Raw genomic sequence first — 22988 nt, 5'->3', positions numbered from 1 at the left:
GTGTAGGCTGGCAGCTATAGCTTCAATTCCATCCTTAGCCTGGGAACCTCTATATGCTGCAGATGCAGCCCTAAAAAGAAAAAAAGAAAGGCAAGAGTATTCAGGTAACAAAATTAAATTCTTAATTATTTTCATGTAACAAATCAGGAATTTTCCTCTCATGTAAACTAATGATTAAGACATTACTGAAATTATTAAAAATCCCAAAGCTTGAATACTCTGCTAGAGTTCTGCCAAAATAGAAACTGAATTTGAAGATACTATAACCACCACTATATAATATTAATTTTGTTAAACTACTTGAAAAGTACCATGTGAAGAGTCAGTACTTCTGAAACAAAGTTCTATCTCAAAAGACTATACTTACCAGTTATAACCAAGAGTAGTGTCATAAAAGTCTCTGCACAGTCTGGAACTTTCATCTCATCCACATCAGTGATATCTTTATATTGGGATATCCAGGCAGCTTCTGATGAGAGCATTGAGTCCATTTTTTGAAGAGCAACTGATATATAGGAAAAAGGATTATGTCAAACAAGTAGTTACAGTCATTCCTAATCTTTCAACTCAAAATTTCTTAGGGATGATAACTTTTTCTGTTTAAAAAAAAAAAAAATTGCAATCTCCTACTCATTGCACTATATTTAACATGCTCTATTTCAGAGTTAAATAAGCTATTTTACTTCTCTCCACCACACCTACCCAGAATCTTCAAAATATTTATACTGACTAGACAAGCCACATCCAAATGATTCCACCAAGAGTAGAAATACCATATGTAAAATCTATAAAACAATTATATACTCCTTTGAAGGCAACCTGGTAAAACCTAACCAAGAAAAAAAATGTACATGGCTCTGGTTTCTACCTGGAACTGAGGGGGTAAAAAAAAAATCTATATGCATAGATAGAGACATCTCTCCCCACCCTTACAGACACATATATGAGCACTTACATTTTCTCTCCACTGTCAACCATCTCTGAAAACAGTTTTCCTCTGACAGAATGTGCATACAATTAGCAAAAGTGCCAGGATAGCCATGAACACTGTGCAGTTCTCTTTCAAACAAAAGCACCTCATCCACCAAATGGCAGAAGAGACTGTCATCATAGAGCAGACACGGAATATCAGCAGCTAACTTCTCAAGAACGAGCATCATCAGGCCCCGAGAAAATTCGAGCTAAAAAAGTACATAAGCAGAAGGGAATGAAATGACAAGTTACTCATGGACACTTACAACTCCAAAACCGAACTGCTTAGGACAGAGTCTCTTACCCTTGCATTTACCGAAGAGCCTACTTTGTCTAATATTGGCTGAATCTTCTCATCCAGAAACTCAGTGTGGTTCCCAATCCACATAAGTACCTGAGCCAAGTACCATTCAGGCTAAGGAAGGAGATAAAACAGTTTGAATTCTTAAGTCATTCCAACTAGAAAATTACAGTGAAATGTCTCTATTTAATTGTATACACACAATACTTACAAAAATCAGTTGGCAATTCCCAAATATAGGAGCACAATTTCTACTGTGAACTTTGAATTCCTGCAAGGCTTAATAATCAAGTGTTTCGCAATGTACTTCCAATAAATCCCTATAAGGGGGCTTATGTCAATAAACTTCTACATTTACAATGCCATATGTATTTAAAACCTAGCACTTTAAAAATATGTAAAATAAGCGAGCGTTCCCTTGAGGCACAGAGGTTAAGGATCTGGTGTTGTCACTATAGTGGCCCGGATCACTGATGTGCTAAAGGACCAGTCCCTGGCCTGGGAACTTCCACATGCCACGGATGCAGCCAAAAAAAAAAAAAGTAAAGTATTACACACAATGATGGCCTTTGTATTTTTTGGGTCTTTTTTTTAGTAACATATCAAAATAACTTTTTTTTTTTTTGTCTTTTCAGGGCCATACCTGCGGCACATGGAGGTTCCCAGGCCAGGGGTTGAATTGGAGTTATAGCTGCCAGCCTACGCCACAGCCACATCAACACCAGATCCGAGCCGTGTCTGCAACCTACACCACAGCGCACGGCAATGCCAGATCCCTAACCCACTAAGCGAGGCCAGGGATTGAACCCACAACCTCATGGTTCCTAGTCAGATTCATTTCTGCTGCACTATGACTGGAATTCCAAAATAATTTTTAAGTATGGCTTTCCTCTGCTTTTTTTTTTCAAAAGGTCAATTAAGAAAAAAATTTGCAGAGTTCCTGTTGTGGCTCAGAGGGTAAAGAACTTGCCTGGTATCCATGAGGATATGGTCTGATCTCTAGCCCTGCTCAGTGGGTTAAGTATTTGGCATTGCTGCGAGCTGCAGCAGAGGTCACAGATGTGGCTCAGATCCCAAGTTGCTGTGGCTGTGGCAAGGGCCAACAGCTGCAGTTCCGATTCTAACCCTAGCCTGGGAACCTCCATATGCCAAGGGTGCAGCCTTAAGAAGAAGAAAAAACAAAACAAAAAAATTTGGCTGCTCTGCATTACAAAAAAATACATGGGGGAGTTCCCGTCATGGCGCAGTGGTTAACGAATCCGACTAGGAACCATGAGGTTGTGGGTTCGGTCCCGGTCCCTGCCCTTGCTCAGTGGGTTAACGATCCGGCGTTGCTGTGAGCTGTGGTGTAGGTTGCAGACACGGCTCGGATCCCACGTTGCTGTGGCTCTGGTGTAGGCCGGTGGCTACAGCTCCAATTCAACCCCTAGCCTGGGAACCTCCATATGTCGAGGGAGCGGCCCAAGAAATAGCAAAAAGACAAAACAACAACAACAACAACAAAAAACAAAAAACACATGGGCCTTAAAACAGGTATTAATTACAGAAAAGGAAATCTAAGTATGCAGCTTTTTAAATTGTCCCTAGAGATGATTTTATAAACCTTCCAAGTTTTGCTGGACAGGGATTTTAAAACATTTACTTAAAGGTAAAAAACCCTGTGGCGTGCTAGATGCTAGGAAAACAGAAATGAAAAAGGGACAGTCTCTAATTTCAGGAGCAGCATAGTTCAGGCTTGATGTCACAGTACTGGGACCACTGGGACCACAGTTTAAAAAGCAGCCAACATAACTCAGTTTTCTTACCTCAGATTAATACTGTCTCTCTACAGTATTAGAGGCAGTACCGGCTCACTTGGCACTTACTAATTGGTTCTACTCTTCTCTCTACCAACATCCCATCCAAAAAAAAGAGGAGATCCATGAAGTACAAAAGAATAAGCTGAATTTAAGAACCACAACTCCAATGCCACTCTACTTCCTATGCAGCGCTGACTATCCCTTGATTCCTTTAAAATTTTATAAAGCCTATAAACTCATTTATATACAAACAATGCCTGGTGCATTCTGCCATTTAATAACATTGAATTGAAAACACTTATTGAACTCCTCTGCTACCTGCACTGCATTAGATACAGCAAGACTCAAGGAAAAAAAGCATCCATGCCCTAGCAACTCCCAAGGTTATAACAAGTTCAATCCATTTCACTGAAAATGGTTGTGACTGTTTTTCAGATCAAACTGAAGGAAAAAATCTCAACAGTATGCCCAATACATGTGGGTGCAGGCCCTCAACTAAAATGTTGGTGACAATTTCCTCAAAGCCATTCCCATCCCTCATCCCCTATTGTCTCCTGCACAGCTACAACTCACTTTAGCAAAAGCACTTCTTTTTCGTTTTTTCCTTTTGGCCATGCCCATGGCACGTCCAAGTTCCCAGGTCCAGGATCAAACCTGAGCCACAACAGACCAGAGCCAAAGCAATGACAAGGCTGGATCCTTAAACCACTAAGCCATGAGGGAATTTCAGCACCAGTACTTCCATTCAAAACCTAATGTTCAACTATCTTTTGACTCTCATTTCTCTTTCTGATGTATTTATAAGCCCGAAGGAGCAATGAGCACAACTGCCAATTGCCACAGCAAATGCTATGGCACACCCAAGGGGAAACTTGAGAAACTGGTCGGATGATATGCTAATGAGTAAGCTGATTGCTACAACATATCAAGTCCTAAAATATACCTAGAAATGGTAGTGACAAACCAGGAATTTAACTCTTTAGAGGAAAAAAAAAACAAAAATATGAATAGCATCAGATTTTAACTTAAACAAGCAAAAGCACAGAAATCCTTAACATTTGCTATTAATAAAAACCAAAGACAAGAATTGGCAAAACATACCTTGCTTATGACATTCGTCTGTCGGTTCCCTCTGAAATGATACCTGAACCTCTTTTGAAGGGGAGTCAGCATAATCTGGATGGGCAGGATGACAAAAGGGGATGCAGGAAGAGAGTATTTTTCTGGAAGTTGTTTTGGCTCAGTAAGTAATTCATCTCTGATATAGTCAAGTCAAGGAAAAAGAAAAGCATACACACACACGATACCTTTTTCCAAAAGATATATATGATATGAAGTAAAATTAATTATAACACAGATAATACACAACCTAACTTTATTTATTTATTTTGTTGTTGTTGTTGTTGCTATTTCTTGGGCCGCTCCCGCGGCATATGGAGGTTCCCAGGCTAGGGGTCCAATCGGAGCTGTAGCCACCAGCCTACGCCAGAGCCACAGCAACACGGGATCCGAGCTGCGTCTGCAACCTACACCACAGCTCACAGCAACGCCGGATCGTCAACCCACTGAGCAAGGGCAGGGCTCAAACCCGCAACCTCATGGTTCCTAGTCGGATTCGTTAACCACTGCGCCACGACGGGAACTCCCACAACCTAACTTTACATGTGACTTAAGTAAAAAGTGCATGAAAAATATTATTAGAATTAATCTGTCTTTACTAAAATAAAGAGTAATAAGAAGGAGTTCCCATTGTGGCGCGGCAGAAAAGAATCTGACTAGGAACCATGAGTTTGCAGGTTCGATCCCTGGCATATCTCAGTGGGCTAAGGATCTGGTGTTGCAGTGAGTTGTGGTGTGGGTCACAGACACAACTCAGATCCTGTATTGCTGTGGCCATGGTTTGTGGCCAGCAGCTGTAGCTCCAATTCAACCCCTAGCCTGGGAACCTCCTATGCCAAGGGTACGGCCCTAAAAAGCAAAAAAAAAAAAAAAAAAAGGAAGAAAAAGAAAACACATTCAAGTAATCATTTTATTACATTAACACTAAGTTATTGAGGTTTCCTCCCAATTGCCCTTTTTTTTTTGAGGGCCACACCCTCGGCATATGGCCGCTCCCAGGCTAGGGGTCCAACTGGAGCTATAGCTGCCAGCCTACACCACAGCCACAGCAACACAGGATCCGAGCTGTGTTTTCGACCTACACCATAGCTCACGGCAACACCAGATCCTTAATTCACTGAGTAAGGCCAGGGATTGAACCTGCAACCTCATGGATACTAGTTGGGTTTGTTAACCACTGAGCCACGATGCGAACTCCTGCCTTTTTTTTTTTTTTTTTGATTGTTTGATTGCATCAGATCCATATGTGATTGCAAACTTGGATCAGTCATGTATCTCAGAACTCCTCACAGCCCTTCCACCCATCACCTGAAAGGAGACTAGTCCACTCCCCATGAGCATATACAGATAAACTCTGAACCCAGCAGTCCCATTTGACTTCTTGCTTTACTCTCTGCTCACAAATCCACTCTAGAAAAAAGAAATTTTAGTCAGTTTTAACTCAACAAAGATACGAGGTTTGTAGTTTTAGGAGCTGACAAAATAGTGTCTCCAGATTACTGTATATCTCAGGGGCACCGGCTGGTCGACTTATGCCAACAGTTTGAGACTGGGGGGGTGCAATGAATGGCCAATGAAGCTGTGCTAGAATTTCCTCAAAATCACTGTAACAGACAAGTGACATATACATTACAGTCAAATACAATGAGCCTCAAAAATCTGTCTGAAAGCAATGATCATGAAATATAGATAAACTCCTTGCCTTGTAAGCTTGTCCTTGAGAATCTTATGCCAGAATTTAACAGTGGCTCTCATGAAACCAAGAAGATGAGTACAGGATGATTCCTGAAGCTTGATATCAAGCTCTGCCATAGACACCAGAGTAGAGGCTGCCTCTGGGACATTATTGGTCATCAGATATTGCTGAATGTTATCACTGCAAAACAAGGCAAAGCCAAATTGAAAAAGTTTGAGAGCACCTGTTTCAGCTCAGCAGGTTATGAACCCAACTAGTATCTAGGAGGATTCAGCTTTGATCTCAGGCCTCACTCAGTGGGTTAAGGATCTGGTGTTGTCGTGAGCTGCGATGTAAGTCGCAGACTCGGCTCAGATCTGACATTGTTGTGGCTGTGGTGCAGGCCGGCAGCAACAGCTCCAATTGGACCACTAGCCTGGGAACCTCCATATGCCATGGGTACGGCCCTAAAAGAGACAAACGACAAGAAAAAAAAGAATCTTTAAAGCAAACCAAATACAATATGTCTTCAGGACTAATTCAGCCCGGGACTACCATTTTGCATATTGACTCAATAACATGCAACATTTAAAAATGAAATGCTTTTTTTAAAATTACTCAATGAATTTTATTACATTTATAGTTGTACAACAATCATCACAACACAACTTTATAGCATTTCTATCCCAAACCCCAGGCATATCCTCCCACACCCCTGAAATGCTTCTGATTTAAAACAAAAAACAAAAAAAACAATTTAACCTTCTCAGTTTAGAGGTCCACCCCTACAGGAGATGGGAAATGTGTGCTCCCCTGCTGGGCAGCCTGTACCTTCCACCCAGGCTTGGCCACTGTGCTGGGAGGTGACGATGAGCTGGGACTCTGGTCCCTGCCTCAGTGTGCTGCTTCAGTTCCATTCCTGGGTGGGCACATCGTCCTCCTTAGGAACAGAAGTGTGTCTCGCCATCCCGCACAGCACCACCATGCATTAGTATTTTTTCCCTCTCCTTCCTCTACCAGCTGTTGCTGTTTTCTAGTCAGTGCCTCAGGCCTCAACAATCATACCGAGCTCATATTTGTATCATTTTGTCAGCTCTTTTGGCTTTCCCCTATGTATTCATTCTCTCATTTTTCTTTTTTCTCCTTTTCTAATCAATCTTATTAAGCCTTCCAACAGATTTTGTCTTTTATAGCTATCTCTAGAATTGAAAACACTTTCTTACCTCACTAGGCATCAACGAATGCAGTATTTCTGCAGGTAAGGCACTGGCAAGTCTTTGTGGGCCCTTTCCAACTGTCAGCATGCAGGCAAGTTACCTAAAAGCTTCTCACTGACTCACCACTTCCAAGAAGTATGACTCCTAACTAAGTGTTGCATTATATTAAAACAAAGACTACCATGTTTAAGAAAAAAGAATTTAAAATGCACAAGTAACCACAGGATTCAGGAGTACTGCATTCTAGGAGACAATGAAATACATCCTCACACAATAGTGAAGCGTGAATGACGTGGGGCACAGGAAAAACCAGGGTAACAAGGTTTATTCACAGTCATACTGCTGTGCTGTAATAGTCAAGAAAAAGAGTTAAGGAGTTGCCGTCATGGTGCAGCAGAAACGAATCCGACTAAGAACCGTGAGGTTGAGGGCTAGATCCCTGGCCTTGCTCAGTGGGATAAGAATCCAGCACTTGGAGTTCCCGTCGTGGCACAGTGGTTAACGAATCCGACTAGGAACCATGAGGTTGCGGGTTCGGTCCCTGCCCTTGCTCAGTGGGTTAATGATCCGGCGCTGCCATGAGCTGTGGTGTAGGTTGCAGACGCAGCTCGGATCCCGCATTGCTGTGGCTCTGGCGTAGGCCAGTGGCTACAGCTCCGATTCAACCCCTAGCCTGGGAACCTCCATATGCCGCGGGAGCGGCCCAAAGAAATAGCAAAAAGACAAAAAAAAAAAAAAAAAGAATCCAGCACTGCCATGAGCTGTGGTGTAGGTCACAGACCCGGCTAGGATCCAGAGTTGCTGTGGCTGTGGTGTAGACTGCAGGTACAGCTCCAATTAGACCTCTAGCCTGGGAACCTCCATATGCCGCAGGTGCAGCCCTAAGGAGCAAAAAAAAAAAGAAAAGAAAGAAACAGAGTTAATGTAAAGATGCTAGTTCTAGAAAGAAGAAATTACTTCAAAAAGGTTCCATGGGCTAAAAAACAGGTCACTTGAGGGAAATTAGAAAATAAGGAAAATCTCAGGAGCCCAAAGAAAGCTAGAAAGAGAGATATATCATAAAAGACCCAGGGAAAGAACACTTTTTTTTTGCTTTTTAGGGCCAAATCCCGGGCATATGGAAGTTCCCAGGCTAGGGATCAAATTAGAGCTGCAGCTGCCAGCCTACACAGCCACAGCAACACCAGATCCAAGCCACGTCTGAGACCTACACCACAGCTCATGGCAACACTGGATCCTTAACCCACTGAGCAAGGCCAACGAGGAAACTGCATCCTCAAGGATACTACTTGGATTCATTTCTGCTACACCACAACAGGAACTCTAAGAACACATTATTAAAGACAAAGAGAAGTAACTCTACCCTACTTGATTATAAATTTGACTATTTCTAATATGATTCTTTGGGCATCAGGAGTTCCCTTCGTGGTGCAGCAGAAATGAATCCAACTAGGAACCATGAGGTTGTGGGTTCAATCCCTGGCCTTGCTCAGTGGGTTAACGATCAGGTGTTGCCATGAGCTGTGGTGTAGGTCACAGACACGGCTTGGATCTGGCGTTGCTGTGGCTCTGGCATAGGCTGGCAGCTATAGCTCCAATTCGACCCCTGGCCTGGGAACCTCCATATGCCTTGGGTGCAGCCCTAAAAAGACAAAAAAATTTTAAAAATTAAAAAAATAATGATTCTGACATCAGAAAAAGGCTATTTATAACTATAGCCTATTTCAATTAATCTATTACTTTGGCAACTACAACAGCAAGGCTTTTAAATAACTCATTTTACTTAATTAGGTTATAAATATTGTCCCATATTGGTATTTTCTTTCTGAGGGCAAGGAAAAATGAAGTAAAATAAACCAAGGTCTAAAATTCCTTCACTGCAAATAATTTAACCAAGGAGATGCTCTAGAAAGCTTAAGTCAATGTTTGGAATTGCTAGTGATATTACAATCATAGGCATAATGCTTCTCCTATAAATGCAGAATTCATATATGCAAAACAAAAAGATTTGCATACCATACTAATATGTAAAATTCCTTAAAAAATCTCAGGAAACATATGTAGGACAAAAATGATACTGCATCACTCTTTGGAAGAAATAAAATATATTAACTCTGATACATTTAAAATGGGACATTAAGACTCTTGGATGACTTTCCTCCCTCAGATCATCCAGATAACATTAATGGGTGCTGACAGCTTTGAAGCAAGAATAGTTAAAGCAAGGATGGAACAGTGCAGCTCGGAAGGGCTGGTGGACTATATCATGAAACAAAAATATCTGCCCATCTAGGCAGAAATGTTAATTTAGCTCATTTGAAAGGCAATGCCAGACACTCACGATCAACTGCCAGTAGTATGTACTCAATTTAAACAGTAGAGGAGTTCCCGTCGTGGCTCAGTGGTTAATGAATCCAACTAGGAACCATGAGGTTGCGGGTTCAATCCCTGGCCTTGCTCAGCGGGTTAAGGATCCGGCATTGCTGTGAGCTGTGGTGTAGGTTGCAGACGCGGCTCGGATCCCGCGTTGCCGTGGCTCTGGTGTAGGCCAGCAGCTATGGCTCCGATTCAACGCCTAGCCTGGGAGCCTCCATATGCTGTGGGAGTGGCCCAAGAAATGGCAAAAAGCCAAAAAAAAAAAAAAAAAGTACAGTAGACCCCTGGACAACATGGGTTTGTTTTCAGTAGTAAACACCAGGGTACTACACAATCCCTGTAGTCTCAGGGCGAGTCCGTGCATGTGGAACTATGGATAGTGGATGTGAAGGACTGGCTAAGAGCTGTACGCAGATGTGACTTTGAGGAGGGCTGGTGCTCCTAACTCCTGTGCTGTTCAAGGGTCCATTTTACTTCTTTTTTTCCCCCTACTCCTAAGTAGAAGGACTCTGTTATTCATAAGAATACTATGTAGCTCTTCTCAGGTGAAGAGCTGAAAAAAATTGAAAAATTATAGAGAAAGCAATCCATTTCATTAAGTGACCATCTCTAAAAGGTAAAAGGAGGAATATTACCACAGTGATGGGCTGTTTTATTAATTTGGCGTTATAATCATTTTTATCATGTGTTCACAATACAACTATAAGACAAAATTTTTTACTTGGGGAGTTCCTCTCAAGGCTCAGCAGAAATGAATAAGACTAGGATCCATGAGGCCTCGCTCAGTGAGTTAAGGCTCCGGCGATGCCGTGAACTGTGGTGTAGCTTGCAGACACGGCTCAGATCTGGCGTTGCTGTGGATGTGGCATAGGCCGGCAGCTACAGCTACAATTCAACCCCTAGCTTGGGAACTTCCAAGTGCAGAGGGTGTGGCCCTAAAAAGACCAAAAAAAAAAAAAATTTCTTTTTCTTTTTTTATTTGGATTACTTTATTTCAAATGCAAATTAAGCTCCCTGAAAAGTTATGCTCATTCACAATAAAGGAAAAGAACCATTATCATAATGCTATTTTCATAACAACTGGTAAAATCACATTATTATAATCTTTAATTAACTCAATTATTTAATGCCATGCATGTACTGTCTAAGACAGAGCCTCAAAGGAAAATAATAATTATGAGAACAAAGGGGCCCATTTTACCTTAGTTCTTCAATTTGTGAAATCCATTTAAGGTAGGCAAGATGCCGTTCAATCTCCTCAATTTGGTTAATCATCACCCCAAGATCTTCCATCCAGGGCTGTGCAGTCAGCAAATGGCTGTTAATGGAACTAAAGAGATGGGTTTCTTGCTCCAGAAACTGATTAAGGAACTGCTTTGATTCGTCGGCATTTTTTAAGGCACTCTGAATTCTTTTAGGGATTTCTGATGAAACTGTAAGTACCTGACCGTACCGAAAACAAAAACCAAAAAACAGTGGCAATCAGATAAAATTCTCATAAGCTTTTTTATTCGTTACCCTTAAAATACATATTTGCACTAATACAACTGAACCCTGTCATTTAAATGCTTCAAAAGAAAGCCAGGATTTCTGTATCCTGAAACTAACCAAACCTGAACCTGGAATGCTACATGTGGAAGTGTGCAAGGAGGGGCCTAGCACACGGCCCCCAGTAAACATCTTCAGATGGACCTTTGTGAAGCTCAGCACTTTCAGAGGATCCAGCCAGAGAACACTGACCTGCTTCATCTACTCATTATTTTCTTTAAAAAATCAAAAGAAACTCTGATTCTAAAAGTCTGGCTATCTATGGGTTGTAATTTCCCAGGTGATTCCAATTTAAGCCCAGGTTGCAGACAACTGACTTGGTAAGATGATATCCAGTAATGCCTAAAAGCATTTATTAGATGAACTTTTCTTGCAGCAGATGAAAAAACATATACAAAAATCAGGCATCAGTACAATATGGTAAGAATACTACAGAGGGGGAGCTCCTTGATGGGTCAGCAGTCCAGCATTGTCTCTGCCGTGGCTCAGCTCACTACTGTGGCACGAGTTTGCTTCCTGATCAGGGATCTTATGCATACCATGGGTGTGGCCAAATTTTTATTTTATTTTTTATTTTTTTGTCTTTTTCTAGGGCTGCTCCCTCGGCATATGGAGATTCCCAGGCCAGGGGTCCAATCCAAGCTGTAGCCACTGGCCTAAGCCAGAGCCACAGCAACATGGGATCCGAGCCATGTCTGTGACCTACACCACAGCTCCACACACTGAGCAAGGCCAGGGATCGAACCCACAGTCTCATGGTTCCTAGTCGGATTCGTTAACCAATGCACCACGAAGGGAACTCTAAAACTTTTTTAAAAAAGGAGGAGTTCCCATCGTGGCGCAGTGGTTAACGAATCCGACTAGGAACCATGAGGTTGCGGGTTCGGTCCCTGCCCTTGCTCAGTGGGTTGACGATCGGCGTTGCCGTGAGCTGTGGTGTAGGTTGCAGATGCGGCTCGGATCCCGCGTTGCTGTGGCTCTGGCGTAGGCCGGTGGCTACAGCTCCAATTCAACCCCTAGCCTGGGAATCTCCATATGCTGCGGGAGCGGCCCAAGAAAGAGCAACAACAACAAGGACAAAAGACAAAAAAAAAAAGGAGTACAATAGAGGAATTTCAATTTCAACACTGATTAGACACTTAATCTATACCAGGCACTGTGCTAGGGACTGACAGCACCTGCCCTTAAGTTCTGATGGTATGCAAGAGAGATAAAAGCAAATCTTCAACAGTGGGATTAGTGCAATAAAAGAGATGCTAGGGGGAGTTCCCGGCATGGCACAGTGGAAACAAATCTGCCTAGGAGCCGTGAGGTTGCGGGTTCCATCCCTGCTCTCGATCAATGGGTTAAGGATCTGGCGTTGCCATGAGCTGTGGTGTAGGTCGCAGACTTGGCTTGGATCTAGTGTTGCTGTGGCTGTGGCATAGGCCAGCAGCCGTAGCTCTGATTAGACCCCCTATCCTGGGAACCTACATAATGCCTTGGGTGCGGCCCTAAAAAAAAAAAGAGATGCTAGGAAATTCCCATCATGGCTCAGCAGTAATGAACCCAACTAGTAACCATGAGGATATAGGTTCAATCCCTGGCCTTGCTAAGTGGATTAAGGATCCAGCGTTGCTGTGAGCTGTGGTATAGGTCACAGAAACAGCTCAGATCTCGTGCTGCTGTGGCTGTGGTGTAGGCCAGCAGCTGTAGCTCCAATTCGACCCCTAGCCTGGGGGTGCAGTCCTAAAGAGACCAAAAAAGAGAGAGAGAGAGAGAGAGAGAGATGCTACCTGTGATGATGTGTTAAGATGGTGCTTCCCAAACTTGAATATGCATAGGGATCAACCAGAGATCTGGTTAAAATGCAAATTCAGACTCAATAGGTCTGAAGCAGGAACTAAGATTCTGCATTTCTAACAAGCTCCCACACTTGAATAGAAGGTTTTGACATGGAAGACAATTGTGCTTGCATGGCTCTAGCATAGACCTTTGCAGGCTGGGTGGAAATTTTTTGGCAAGTTTGGAAGGAAAGGGCATCTCAGGTAGAAGGAAAAGCTCAGTCATGATCAGAGAACAGCGAGAAGGAGCAGGGTACAGAATACAGTTCACAGAAATACAGAGACGAGCCTACACAGGTTGGGAGATCCAGATCAGGTAGCATCCTGAGTGTTAGAAGAATGTGGGCTTTTTCTGATAGGAAATGGGAAGCCATGAGGTTTGGGTTTTTTGTTTTGTTTTGTTTTGTTTTTTTCCTTTTTTGACTGCCCCTAGGCATATGAAGCTCCGGGGCCAGGGATCAGATTCGAGCTGCAGTTGTAACCTAAGCCTCATGTGCAGCAACACCAGATCTCTTAAACCAATGCCTCGGCTGATCCCAATGCACCACAGTGGGAACTCCCATAAGACGTTTTTTTGTTTAATTAAAAAAATTTTTTCTTTTTAGGACCACACCTGCAGCATATACAAGTTCCTGGGTTAGAGGTTGAATCAGAGCTGCAGCTGCCAGCCTATGCCATAGCCACAGCAATACCAGATACAAGCCTCATCTATGAATTATGCCACAGCTCACGGCAACGTTGGATCCTTAATCCACTGAGGCAGGCCAGGGATTGAACCTGAGTTCTCACAGATACTAACTGGGTTTGTTTCTACTGAGCCACAATGGGAATGAGTTTTTAATAAGGGAATAATTTAGTGGAATTTATGATTTAGAAAGTAAGATTTATGATTTAATATGATACATAATCATGTTTATTCTCATATTATTCATAATAATAAAAACTGGGAATAGCATAAAGGTCAACCAATAAGGGCCTGATTAAATAATGTACAGCCATATCTGAATACCACAAAACCATTAAAAAAGAGATCTATATATATAATGACACAGCAGGAAAACAAGTGGTATATTAACTGTAAAAAGTTAAGCCATGCATATTTTAAGTACACAATGCTTGCATACACATTAAGATTTTCACTATATATATTTTATACATTTGCTTAGTTACATACAAAAAAGGAAGAAAAAAGAAAGTTACTGTGGTAGTTATGGACAAACCACCATCAAAAGCAAGAGAGAATCCAGCCCTAAACTGAGGTAGAAGCAGCAGGGGTGGGAACGAGGGGATGGACACCAGAGGTGTTAAGGAGGCAGGACTCAGATGTCTTGGTGCTGAGAGTAGACTAAGGAGATGAGGAACAACACAGGTCTCAGACCTGAGTGACAGGCAGATGGGGGTGCCATTTTCCAAGACAGAGAAGCATCTTAAGAGATGGATCAGTACAGCTTTGGACATAAATATGAGATTTAATCAGGGTCTTCAGTAAAAGCCTCTATGGTCATCAGGAAAACAAACCTGAGTACAGAAGGTTAAGAACCAAATGGCCAATTAGGAAGAAGACATAGATCCAAAGATAGATGACTTTTTGAAGAAGTCTAACAGTAAAAGGAAGGGACTAATACCTATTAAAGATGAGGGAAGGGTTTTTTGTTTAGGGGTGTGTGTGTGGCCACACCTGCAGCATATGGAAGTTCCCAGGCCAGGGGTCCAATTGGAGCTATAGCTGCTGGCCTATGCCATAGCCATAGCCACACCAGATCCAAGCCACATCTGCAACCTACACCACAGCTCATGGCAACACCAGATCCTTAACCCACTGAGCAAAGCCAGGGATCGAACCCACATGCTCGTGGATACCAGTCAGGTTCATTACCACTGTGCCACCACAGAACTCCTGTTTCTTTAGGTTTTAAGGAAAAGATCTGGGTATATCTATATGCTGAGGGGAGCAGAGGATGAAATTATGTGAGGCAAATTCACTGAGGTGGCAGGTAGGATCTAGCGCATAAGGAATGCCTTAGGCTGGTCCCCTGCTGAATTAAGAAGTAGAAATGGTTGCAATAAATTTGTGCATATGGGGTAGACTTGTTCAATAGATTAGTGTGGATGGTCTCAACATTTTCTGTTTGGGAAAAGGACAGAATGGCCGGGTGGGAGGGCAGTTGTCGTAGGGAGAATATGGAAGAACAGCTGAGGGCTGCAGCAGGGGAACCGGCCTTCTCAGGAAGGCCTGCCAGGTGGGGCTGAAGACCAGGCACCTGGGCCAGCATCCACCCACTCAACTGGCCGGTTTGCTCCAAGACCCCACAATAACTTGCCTGGAAAAGGGGGACAGGGCTGGCATAGGGGTCTAGTGGAAGTGAAGTCCAGGGGTGGAAAGACAGGAAGATGGGGAGGCCTGAGGTGCTGGGGATAGGAAAACCTAAGAGGACTGACTGCCTGAGGAAAACACAACTTTACCATGAAGAGTTTACTTGACCCAATTAAGTAGTTACACAAACACACCTTTTCTCTTTTATAAACACACTGTTGCAAGGAGAGGGACACAGTCATTTTTCAGTTTAAGATTACATTCACTGGATTTTTTTCAACATTATTTCAGGTAATATGTTTATCAAAAAAGAAAAAACTTAATAGAAAAAGACAAAGAAAATAAATTAAATGTTAACCAACCACACAGAAACAGCCATTATTATGGTATATTTATTTTAATGTTTTCTCCCTATGTGTGCATATATTAAAAAATTAGGATGGGAGTTCCCATCCTGGCTCAGTGGTTAACGAATCCAACTAGGAACCATGAGGTTGCGGGTTCGATCCCTGGCCTTGGTCAGTGGGTTAAGGATCCGGCGTTGCTGTGAGCTGTAGGTGTGGGTCGCAGACACAGCTTGGATCCCACGTTGCTGTGGCTCTGGTGTAGGCCAGTGGCGACAGCTTCAATTAGACCCCTAGCCTGGGAACCTCCATATGCTGTGGGAGCGGCTCAAGAAAAGGTAAAAAGACAAAAAAAAATTAGGATGGCATTACAACATTTTTGTGTATTATGAAATTATTTACTTGTAAAAACACTTTATGGAGCTCCCGTTGTGGTTCAGCAGTTAATGAACCCTATTAGCATCCATGAGGATGCAGCTTCAATCCATGGCCTCGCTCAGTGGGTTAAGGATCCAGCGTTGCCATGAGCTGTGGTGTGGGTCCCAGATGCGGCTGGGATCCCGCATTACTGTGGCTGTGGCATAGGCTGGCCGCTACAGCTCCGATTAGAGCCCTAGCCTGGGAACTTCCATATGCCATAGGTGTGGCCCTTAAAAAAAAAAAAAAAAAACACTTTATAAGTCGTTGTAGGAGTTCCCATAGTGTCTATGAGGATATGGATTCAATCCCTGGCCCTGCTCAGTGGGTTAAGGATCCAGTGTAGCCACAAGCTGCAGCATAGGCTACAGTTGCAGCTCGGATCTGGCATTGCTGTGGCTATGGTATAGGCCTCATTTGTGGCTCCAACTGGACCCTTAGCCCAGGAACATCCATATGCTACAGGTGTGGCCATTAAAAAAAAAGTTGTTGTATGAGGAGTTCCCTTGTAGTGCAGCAGGTTGAGGATTCAGCATTGTCTCTGCAGCAGCTCTGGTCACTGCTGTGGCACAGGTTTTGTGGTTGTTTTTTTGGCTTTTTAGGGCCAAACTTGCAGCATGTGGAGGTTCCCAGGCTAGTGGTCCAATTGGAGCTGAAGCCACTGGCCTATGCCACAGGCACAGCAATGAGGGATCCAAGCTGCATCTGTGACCTACACCACAGCTCACAGCAACGCCGGATCCTTAACCCACTGATCAAGGCCAGGGATCGAACCCACATCCTCATGGATCCTAGTCGGGATTGCTAACCACTGAGGCACAAAGGGAACTCCCAGGAACTTTGTGTTTTACATAACCTGTAAAACATCTAGCACATTGTAGGCCCTTAAAATCTATTAAGCCGTTTTAGAATGATTAGACTATTTGTCATAATCTACATCTTCAAAATTGCCCAGATAATAATGGTTATATATACGTTACGTTAGTTATAATAAGTATACTACTGATATCGTTTCAATGAGTTTTAATACTTGCCTGTTCTTCTAATTGCATTTTACTTTCTGTCATCTGTTCTATGAGTTTATCAAGTTTCTTTAAAGATTTAAGGTCATTTCCAACTTCCTTTTCTATAAATGCTGACACATAGGAAGGGAGATCACCATTATCAGTGCCTTCACAGACTTGTTCATTTCCAGTGAGAACTGTAATATTTATTTCACCTAAAATGAAAGAGTAACAATTAGTCAACACTACTATTATGGAGTTAAAAGAACTACAAAAGACATATAAGATATACTTTCAAAATTAATAATTTGAAGAAAACACTATATATGGCATTTTTGTTTAAATATAGAGAACTTGTGTTATATGTATATATACACATACACAAAAATACCCAATAGTGTGCATAAGTATATATGAATATATGTATATACACACCCTCCCTCTTTTTCTTTCTATATGCAGTCAGCCCTCCAAATCCACAGGCCATTTCATGGATTCGACCAACCACAGATAAAAAATAGTAATAGAAAATTCCAAAAGCAAAATGAATTTGCCATGTTCCAGTAACTATTTACGTAGCATTTACATTGATTGTACAACTATTGCTATTATTAGCATTAGGTACTTTAAGTAATTCCTAGAGAGGATTTAAAGCATACAGAGTTTGTGTACAGGTTATATGCAAATACCGTGCCATTTTATATAAAGGACTTGAGCATCCAGGCATTTTGGCGTCTGCTGGAGTCCTGGAACAATGCCCCAAAGATACCAAGGGATGACTGGTATACACATACCCAAATACCTAAATGAATAGCCTTAAAGCAATCTATCACTCAAGAACTACTACAAATGCTTAAGAGCTAGGAGATTCAGAGTGAAAGAAAAATTACCTAACTCTTGGAGTTCCCATCGTGGCTCAGTGGTTAACAAATCCGAAGAGGAACCATGAGGTTGCAGGTTTGATCCCTGGCCTTGCTCAGTGGGTTAAGGATCCAGCGTTGCCGTGAGCTGTGGTGTAGGTTGCAGACGCAGCTCAGGTCCCTGGTGGCTATGGCTCTGGTGTAGGCTGGCGGCTACAGTTCCAGTTAGAACCCTAGCCTGGGAACCTCCATATGCCGAGAGTGCAGCCCTAGAAATGGCAAAAAGACAAAAACAACAACAACAACAACAACAAAACCTAACTCTGTCCTAGTAACCACAGGTTTCAATAAATGTTGGTACAACAATGCAGTTACAAACAGATATTAAATTTTTCCAACCCGCATGTTCGTTGCAGCACTATTCACAATAGCCAAGACATGGAAACAACCGAAATGGCCATCAACAGACAATTAGATTAGGAAGACATGGTATATATACACAACGAAATACTACTCAGCCATAAAAAAGAACAAAATAATGCCATTTGCAGCAACATGGATGGAACTAGAGACTCATACTAAGTCAGAAAGACAAACGCCATACAATATCACTTATATCTGGAATCTAATACACAGCAGAAATGAACCATCCCACAGAAAAGAAAATCATGGACTTGCAGACTAGACTTGTCATTGCCAAGGGGAAGGAGAGGGGGAGGGAATGGGATGGATTGGGAGCTTGGGGTTAATAGATGCAAACTATTGCTTTTGGAATGGATTAGCAGTGAGATCCTGCTGTGTAGCACTGAGAACTATGTCCAGTCACTTATGATGGAGCATGATAATGGGAGAAAAAAGAATGTATACATGTATGTATAACTAGGTCACCATGCTGTACAGTAGGAAAAAAAAAATGTATTGGGGAAATAATAAAAAAAAAAATTAAAAAAAAAAACTTTTCCAGACAACTGTAGATCTTAAAAATCTTATTATTTTATTATTGGGGGACAAAGGTCAAATCTAGTTCTACTGATGCAGCTTTTATTAAATTAGTAATATATTTTTAAAATTTTTAAGGAACTAGGTATTCTACAACAATACCAAAAAAGAACTCTAGTTTTAAAATGTTTTTTAAAAAGAAAAAAAAATGGTATTGAAAGATTTCAAGTGTATGAAAACAATATGAAAGGGTGACCAACTCCTCCTTATATAAAAGTTTTTTTTTTTTTGTCTTTTTTGTTGTTGTTGCTATTTCCTGGGCCGCTCCCGCGGCATATGGAGGTTCCCAGGCCAGGGGTCGAATCGGAGCTGTAGCCACCGGCCTACGCCAGAGCCACAGCAATGCGGGATCCGAGCCGTGTCTGCAACCTACACCACAGCTCACGGCAACGCCGGATCATTAACCCGCTGAGCAAGGGCAGGGACCGAACCTGCAACCTCATGGTTCCTAGTCGGATTCGTTAACCACTGCGCCACAAGGGGAACGCCATATAAAAGAGTTTTAAAAGTTGACTGTACAAAGACGTCCATTTCAGAAACAGGAAAAAAAAAAGAAAATATGACAGAAAACACAAATTACTAGGCAAAAACTCAATGGCTACTGCAAACAATAAATTGTACAATCTAAAGTGAGATTCTTGGAGTTCCCGTTGTGGCTCAGTGATTAATGAATCCGATTAGGAACCATGAGGTTGCAGGTTCAATCCCTGGCCTCTCTCAGTGGGTCAAGGATCTGGCATTGCTGTGAGCTGTGGTGTAGGTTGCAGATGAGGCTCGGATCCCATGTTGCTGTGGCTCTGGTGTAGGCCAGCAGCTACAACTCCAATTGGACCCCTAGCGTGGGAACCTCCATATGCCATGGGTGTGGCCCTAAATAGACAAAAGACAGATAAATAGAGATTTTTAGAGTTCCCACTGTAGCTCAGTGGTAACGAATCCAACTAGTCCATGAGGATGCAGGTTTGATCTCTGGCCTTGCTCAGTGGGTTAAGGATCCGGCATTGCCTTGAGCTTTGGTGTAGGTTGCAGACGCGGCTTGGATCCCACGTTGCTGTTGCTGTGGCTATGGTGTAGGCAAGCAGGTACAGCTTCAACTTGACCCCTAGCCTGCGAACTCCCACATGCCATGGGGAGGTCCCAAAAAATAAAAGAAATGAAGGAAGGAAGGAAGGGAGAAAGGGAAAGGTTCCACAGCAAAGAAATTAGAGTTGGGCCAATTCACACTGGACTTACTAAATGTGACAAAAACAGGTGATGTGGAACCTCCTTAAGAAGAATGGTAAGGGAGTTCCCACTGTGGCGCAATGGAAACAAATCCGACTAGTAATCATGAGGTTTCGGGTTCAATCCCTGGCCTAACTCAGGGGATTAAGGATCTGGCGTTGCTGTAGCTGTGGCATAGGCTGGCGGCTACAGCTCCAGCTCCGATTTGACCCCTAACCTGGGAATTTTCATATGCTGCGGGTGCAGCTTTTTCAACAGACCCCCCCAAAAAATGGCACAAATGAACCCATACACAGAACAGAAACAGACTCACAGACCATAGAGAACAAACTTGTGCTTGCCAAGGGGGAGAGGGAGGGAGTGGGATAGACTGGGAGTTTTGGGTTAGTAGATGCAAACTATTACATTTAGAATGGAAAAGAAATAAGGTCCTACTGTATAGGAATGTATAACTGGGTCATTTTCCTGTAAGACAGAAAGTGGCACTATACTTTAAAAAATAAAAAAGTAAAAATTATATTCTTTTGATTTAACCATTTAAATGTAGCATAGTACAGTCTTAGTCAAATGACATTCTTCAAAATGACACACTGCTGATGGCGTAGGGGTGATGTCTCTTTTCCTGTTTTTTGTAAGGAGCACTTCTAATTGCAAGAAGTTGACCAAGCCACCAAAGGAAGGACAAGGACAAAGTCCACAGCTTAATGGCATCAACTTCCCAAACATATTAATGGGGCAAAGGTAGAAAAGCAAAGTGTTTAATTGGAAAACAGGAGGTACTCTCAAATCCTTTAAGGAAAAGGAGCTGAGTTGTGGCAGCTGTGACTGGCAAGCACTATGAAGTAGTTAAAGCTTTCTTTCTGAGGCAGACTGTAGCGGGAGGCAATGTTAACGGCAGGTCTAACCCCTAAAACTATTATGGTAACTTAGGCACCCTTTCTGTTACTATTCATTCCCAGGCTATGTGCCATGGCCAGAAGAACCAAAAACACTCTGATGAAACAGCTGTTAACATGCTTCCCTCTTCCTCTCCCAGTAAATTTCCCTCCAAAGGCCCCTGAATATTCCTTGATTTCCACCAGTGTGCCATGCCTAGCTCATTAAAATAAAATGGCACATGTCTACATCCCTGGCATATATATGCTTCTATCTTAGGTAGGAAATGGAGATAATGATCTTTCCTTCTTCTGGGTTCAGTTCAAGAACCAGGAACCAAGTTGTCTGTTGTGCCCTTCCCAAATCAATTTTTATGTGCTAATTCACTGAAGATAGAGTATAACTAATTATCATTTGAAGGCATCTATTTGACAGGCCTGGAGCAGTTACCATCTGCTGCTAAGGTATCCCCTACAGAGGCAAGAAAAAAGTGTCCTCACCCTTTCTGTCTGATGGTGGTAGCCCAGAATGAATGGGGGGATACTGGGAAAAATATTTTGCAACTCACAAAAAACCCTGTGAACAGTAAATGCTTGATTTACTCCAAACAATTCGTTTTTAATTTTACTACCAGATTCTTTTGGGCCTGGGGGGCTGCCAAGTGCAGCAGCCTGTTGTGGCATCTCAGTTCCCAGACCAGGGATCAAACCTGGGCTGCAGCAGTGAAAGCACTGAGTCCTAACCAGAGATCTAGGCCACCACAGACCTCCCTCAAAGAAGAATTTGAGTTTACAAGGCAAGTACTGAAAAATTATTCCCCTACACGCTTGTCCTCTGATTGATTCCACTTGTAAAAGCATATGGGCTAAGTCTAATTAAAGGCAAGCCAATAGGAAAAGTTATCATTTGACTCCTTTAAACCTAACACAGGTGGAGGTTATCTCTCCTAGATCATCAGCCCCTCCTAACTCGTGATGCTTATTAAGTTGATGCTTCATTGCAATAACAGGCAGTTCCCAACTAATTTAAGTCCAGTATTGAGTGAGACTCCACCAGTTCCTGCACTAGGTAGGAGTCAGGAAGCCTTCTTCTCCAAATCATCCCATATTGTACAATCCTGAAAGCCAAAAATATATGTATGATAATAATCAGTATTTAATACTAGGAAAGAATACTGTACGGAAATAAAATAAAAAAAAAAAAGGTGCTTCATCTAAAAGATAACAAGGTACCATCCTTCTTGGATGTAGACCCTGCAGGACTGAATTTTGGAGAAATGCTGAGTGGAAAGTCCAAAGGCGTTCGGAGTCTGCTTACTTTTGTCCTTGACATCCTTCCTTTGGTCACCATTTTCAGAACAGCACTAGAAGGAGAGCAGGTGTGACAAACACATTAAGACTGAAGCAATAAGTGAAATTCATACAGGGTTCCCAGAGGGCATCCACGGGAGGACCCCAAGGTTCCAGACCCCTCCCCCCTGGAGACTTCCTGAGGTGCGGTCTGATGCAGGTTCCAAAAAGGGCAAGCTCCTTGAGGCCACCACTGCCACCTCCCCAGAAAGATCTGTGTCATCTCATCGGTATCGCCACAGCCACTGCATTGGGATTACCTCTCCTGAGAGGTCTATGCCACCTCACTGGGCCACCAGTGTCCCCTCCCGCGGCCACTAGGGCCCTCTCACCGGGGTTGCTGGCGCTTCGCCGATCTCGCTGGCCGGGAGCATCCTGCCTCCGCGCGAGTCCTCCGTTCCATGTGCAGCCAGCGTGGTCAGTGGACCCTGGCTCCGGCCAGCGGCTAGACTGCGGCTGAACCTTTTGAGACCTTAGCGTAGGACGCCACGGCAACTTCCTCTGCCGTCTCTCTGGTTTCTTCCTTTCTTTCCAGAGAGGCCCTTCTCGCGCAGTTGCCGGTCTTGCGCGGTGGCGCCCCCTGCCGGCTTGGATCCGGATCGGACGCTCTGGAAGAAGAAAAGGGGGCGAGCAAAGGCAGTCCCTGTCATTCTAAGTAAAACCTCCTTCACTCTGCTTTGGAAATATTAATGATGGAGATTGAAAGTATCCTTCCTTCCATACTGTAAATTCATTATGAATCATTTCAACTTATATTTTAGAGGATATCCC

The 22988-nt window shown here is 42.9% G+C and overlaps 1 protein-coding gene across 1 annotated transcript in view; it reads right to left on the bottom strand.

The window, feature by feature from the left end:
* Positions 1–22731, bottom strand: part of RINT1 (RAD50 interactor 1) — a 35406-nt gene extending 12675 nt beyond the window's left edge. Inside the window, exons 1-10 of the mRNA XM_047752377.1 lie at positions 22550–22731; positions 22186–22231; positions 16940–17124; positions 10661–10902; positions 5894–6067; positions 5646–5795; positions 4174–4330; positions 1277–1387; positions 956–1181; positions 368–505 (exon numbers count right to left, since the gene is read on the bottom strand). Of these exons, the coding sequence (XP_047608333.1) occupies positions 368–505; positions 956–1181; positions 1277–1387; positions 4174–4330; positions 5646–5795; positions 5894–6067; positions 10661–10902; positions 16940–17124; positions 22186–22231; positions 22550–22591 (1471 nt within the window). The 5' untranslated portion in view covers positions 22592–22731. The remainder of the gene's footprint in view (positions 1–367; positions 506–955; positions 1182–1276; positions 1388–4173; positions 4331–5645; positions 5796–5893; positions 6068–10660; positions 10903–16939; positions 17125–22185; positions 22232–22549) is intronic.
* Between the last annotated feature and the right edge of the window lie 257 nt (positions 22732–22988).

The sequence above is a fragment of the Phacochoerus africanus genome, chromosome 11 (assembly GCF_016906955.1).
Source record: "Phacochoerus africanus isolate WHEZ1 chromosome 11, ROS_Pafr_v1, whole genome shotgun sequence".
NCBI classification, from domain to species: domain Eukaryota; kingdom Metazoa; phylum Chordata; class Mammalia; order Artiodactyla; family Suidae; genus Phacochoerus; species Phacochoerus africanus.
This window is presented reverse-complemented; position numbering and strand designations above follow the sequence as displayed.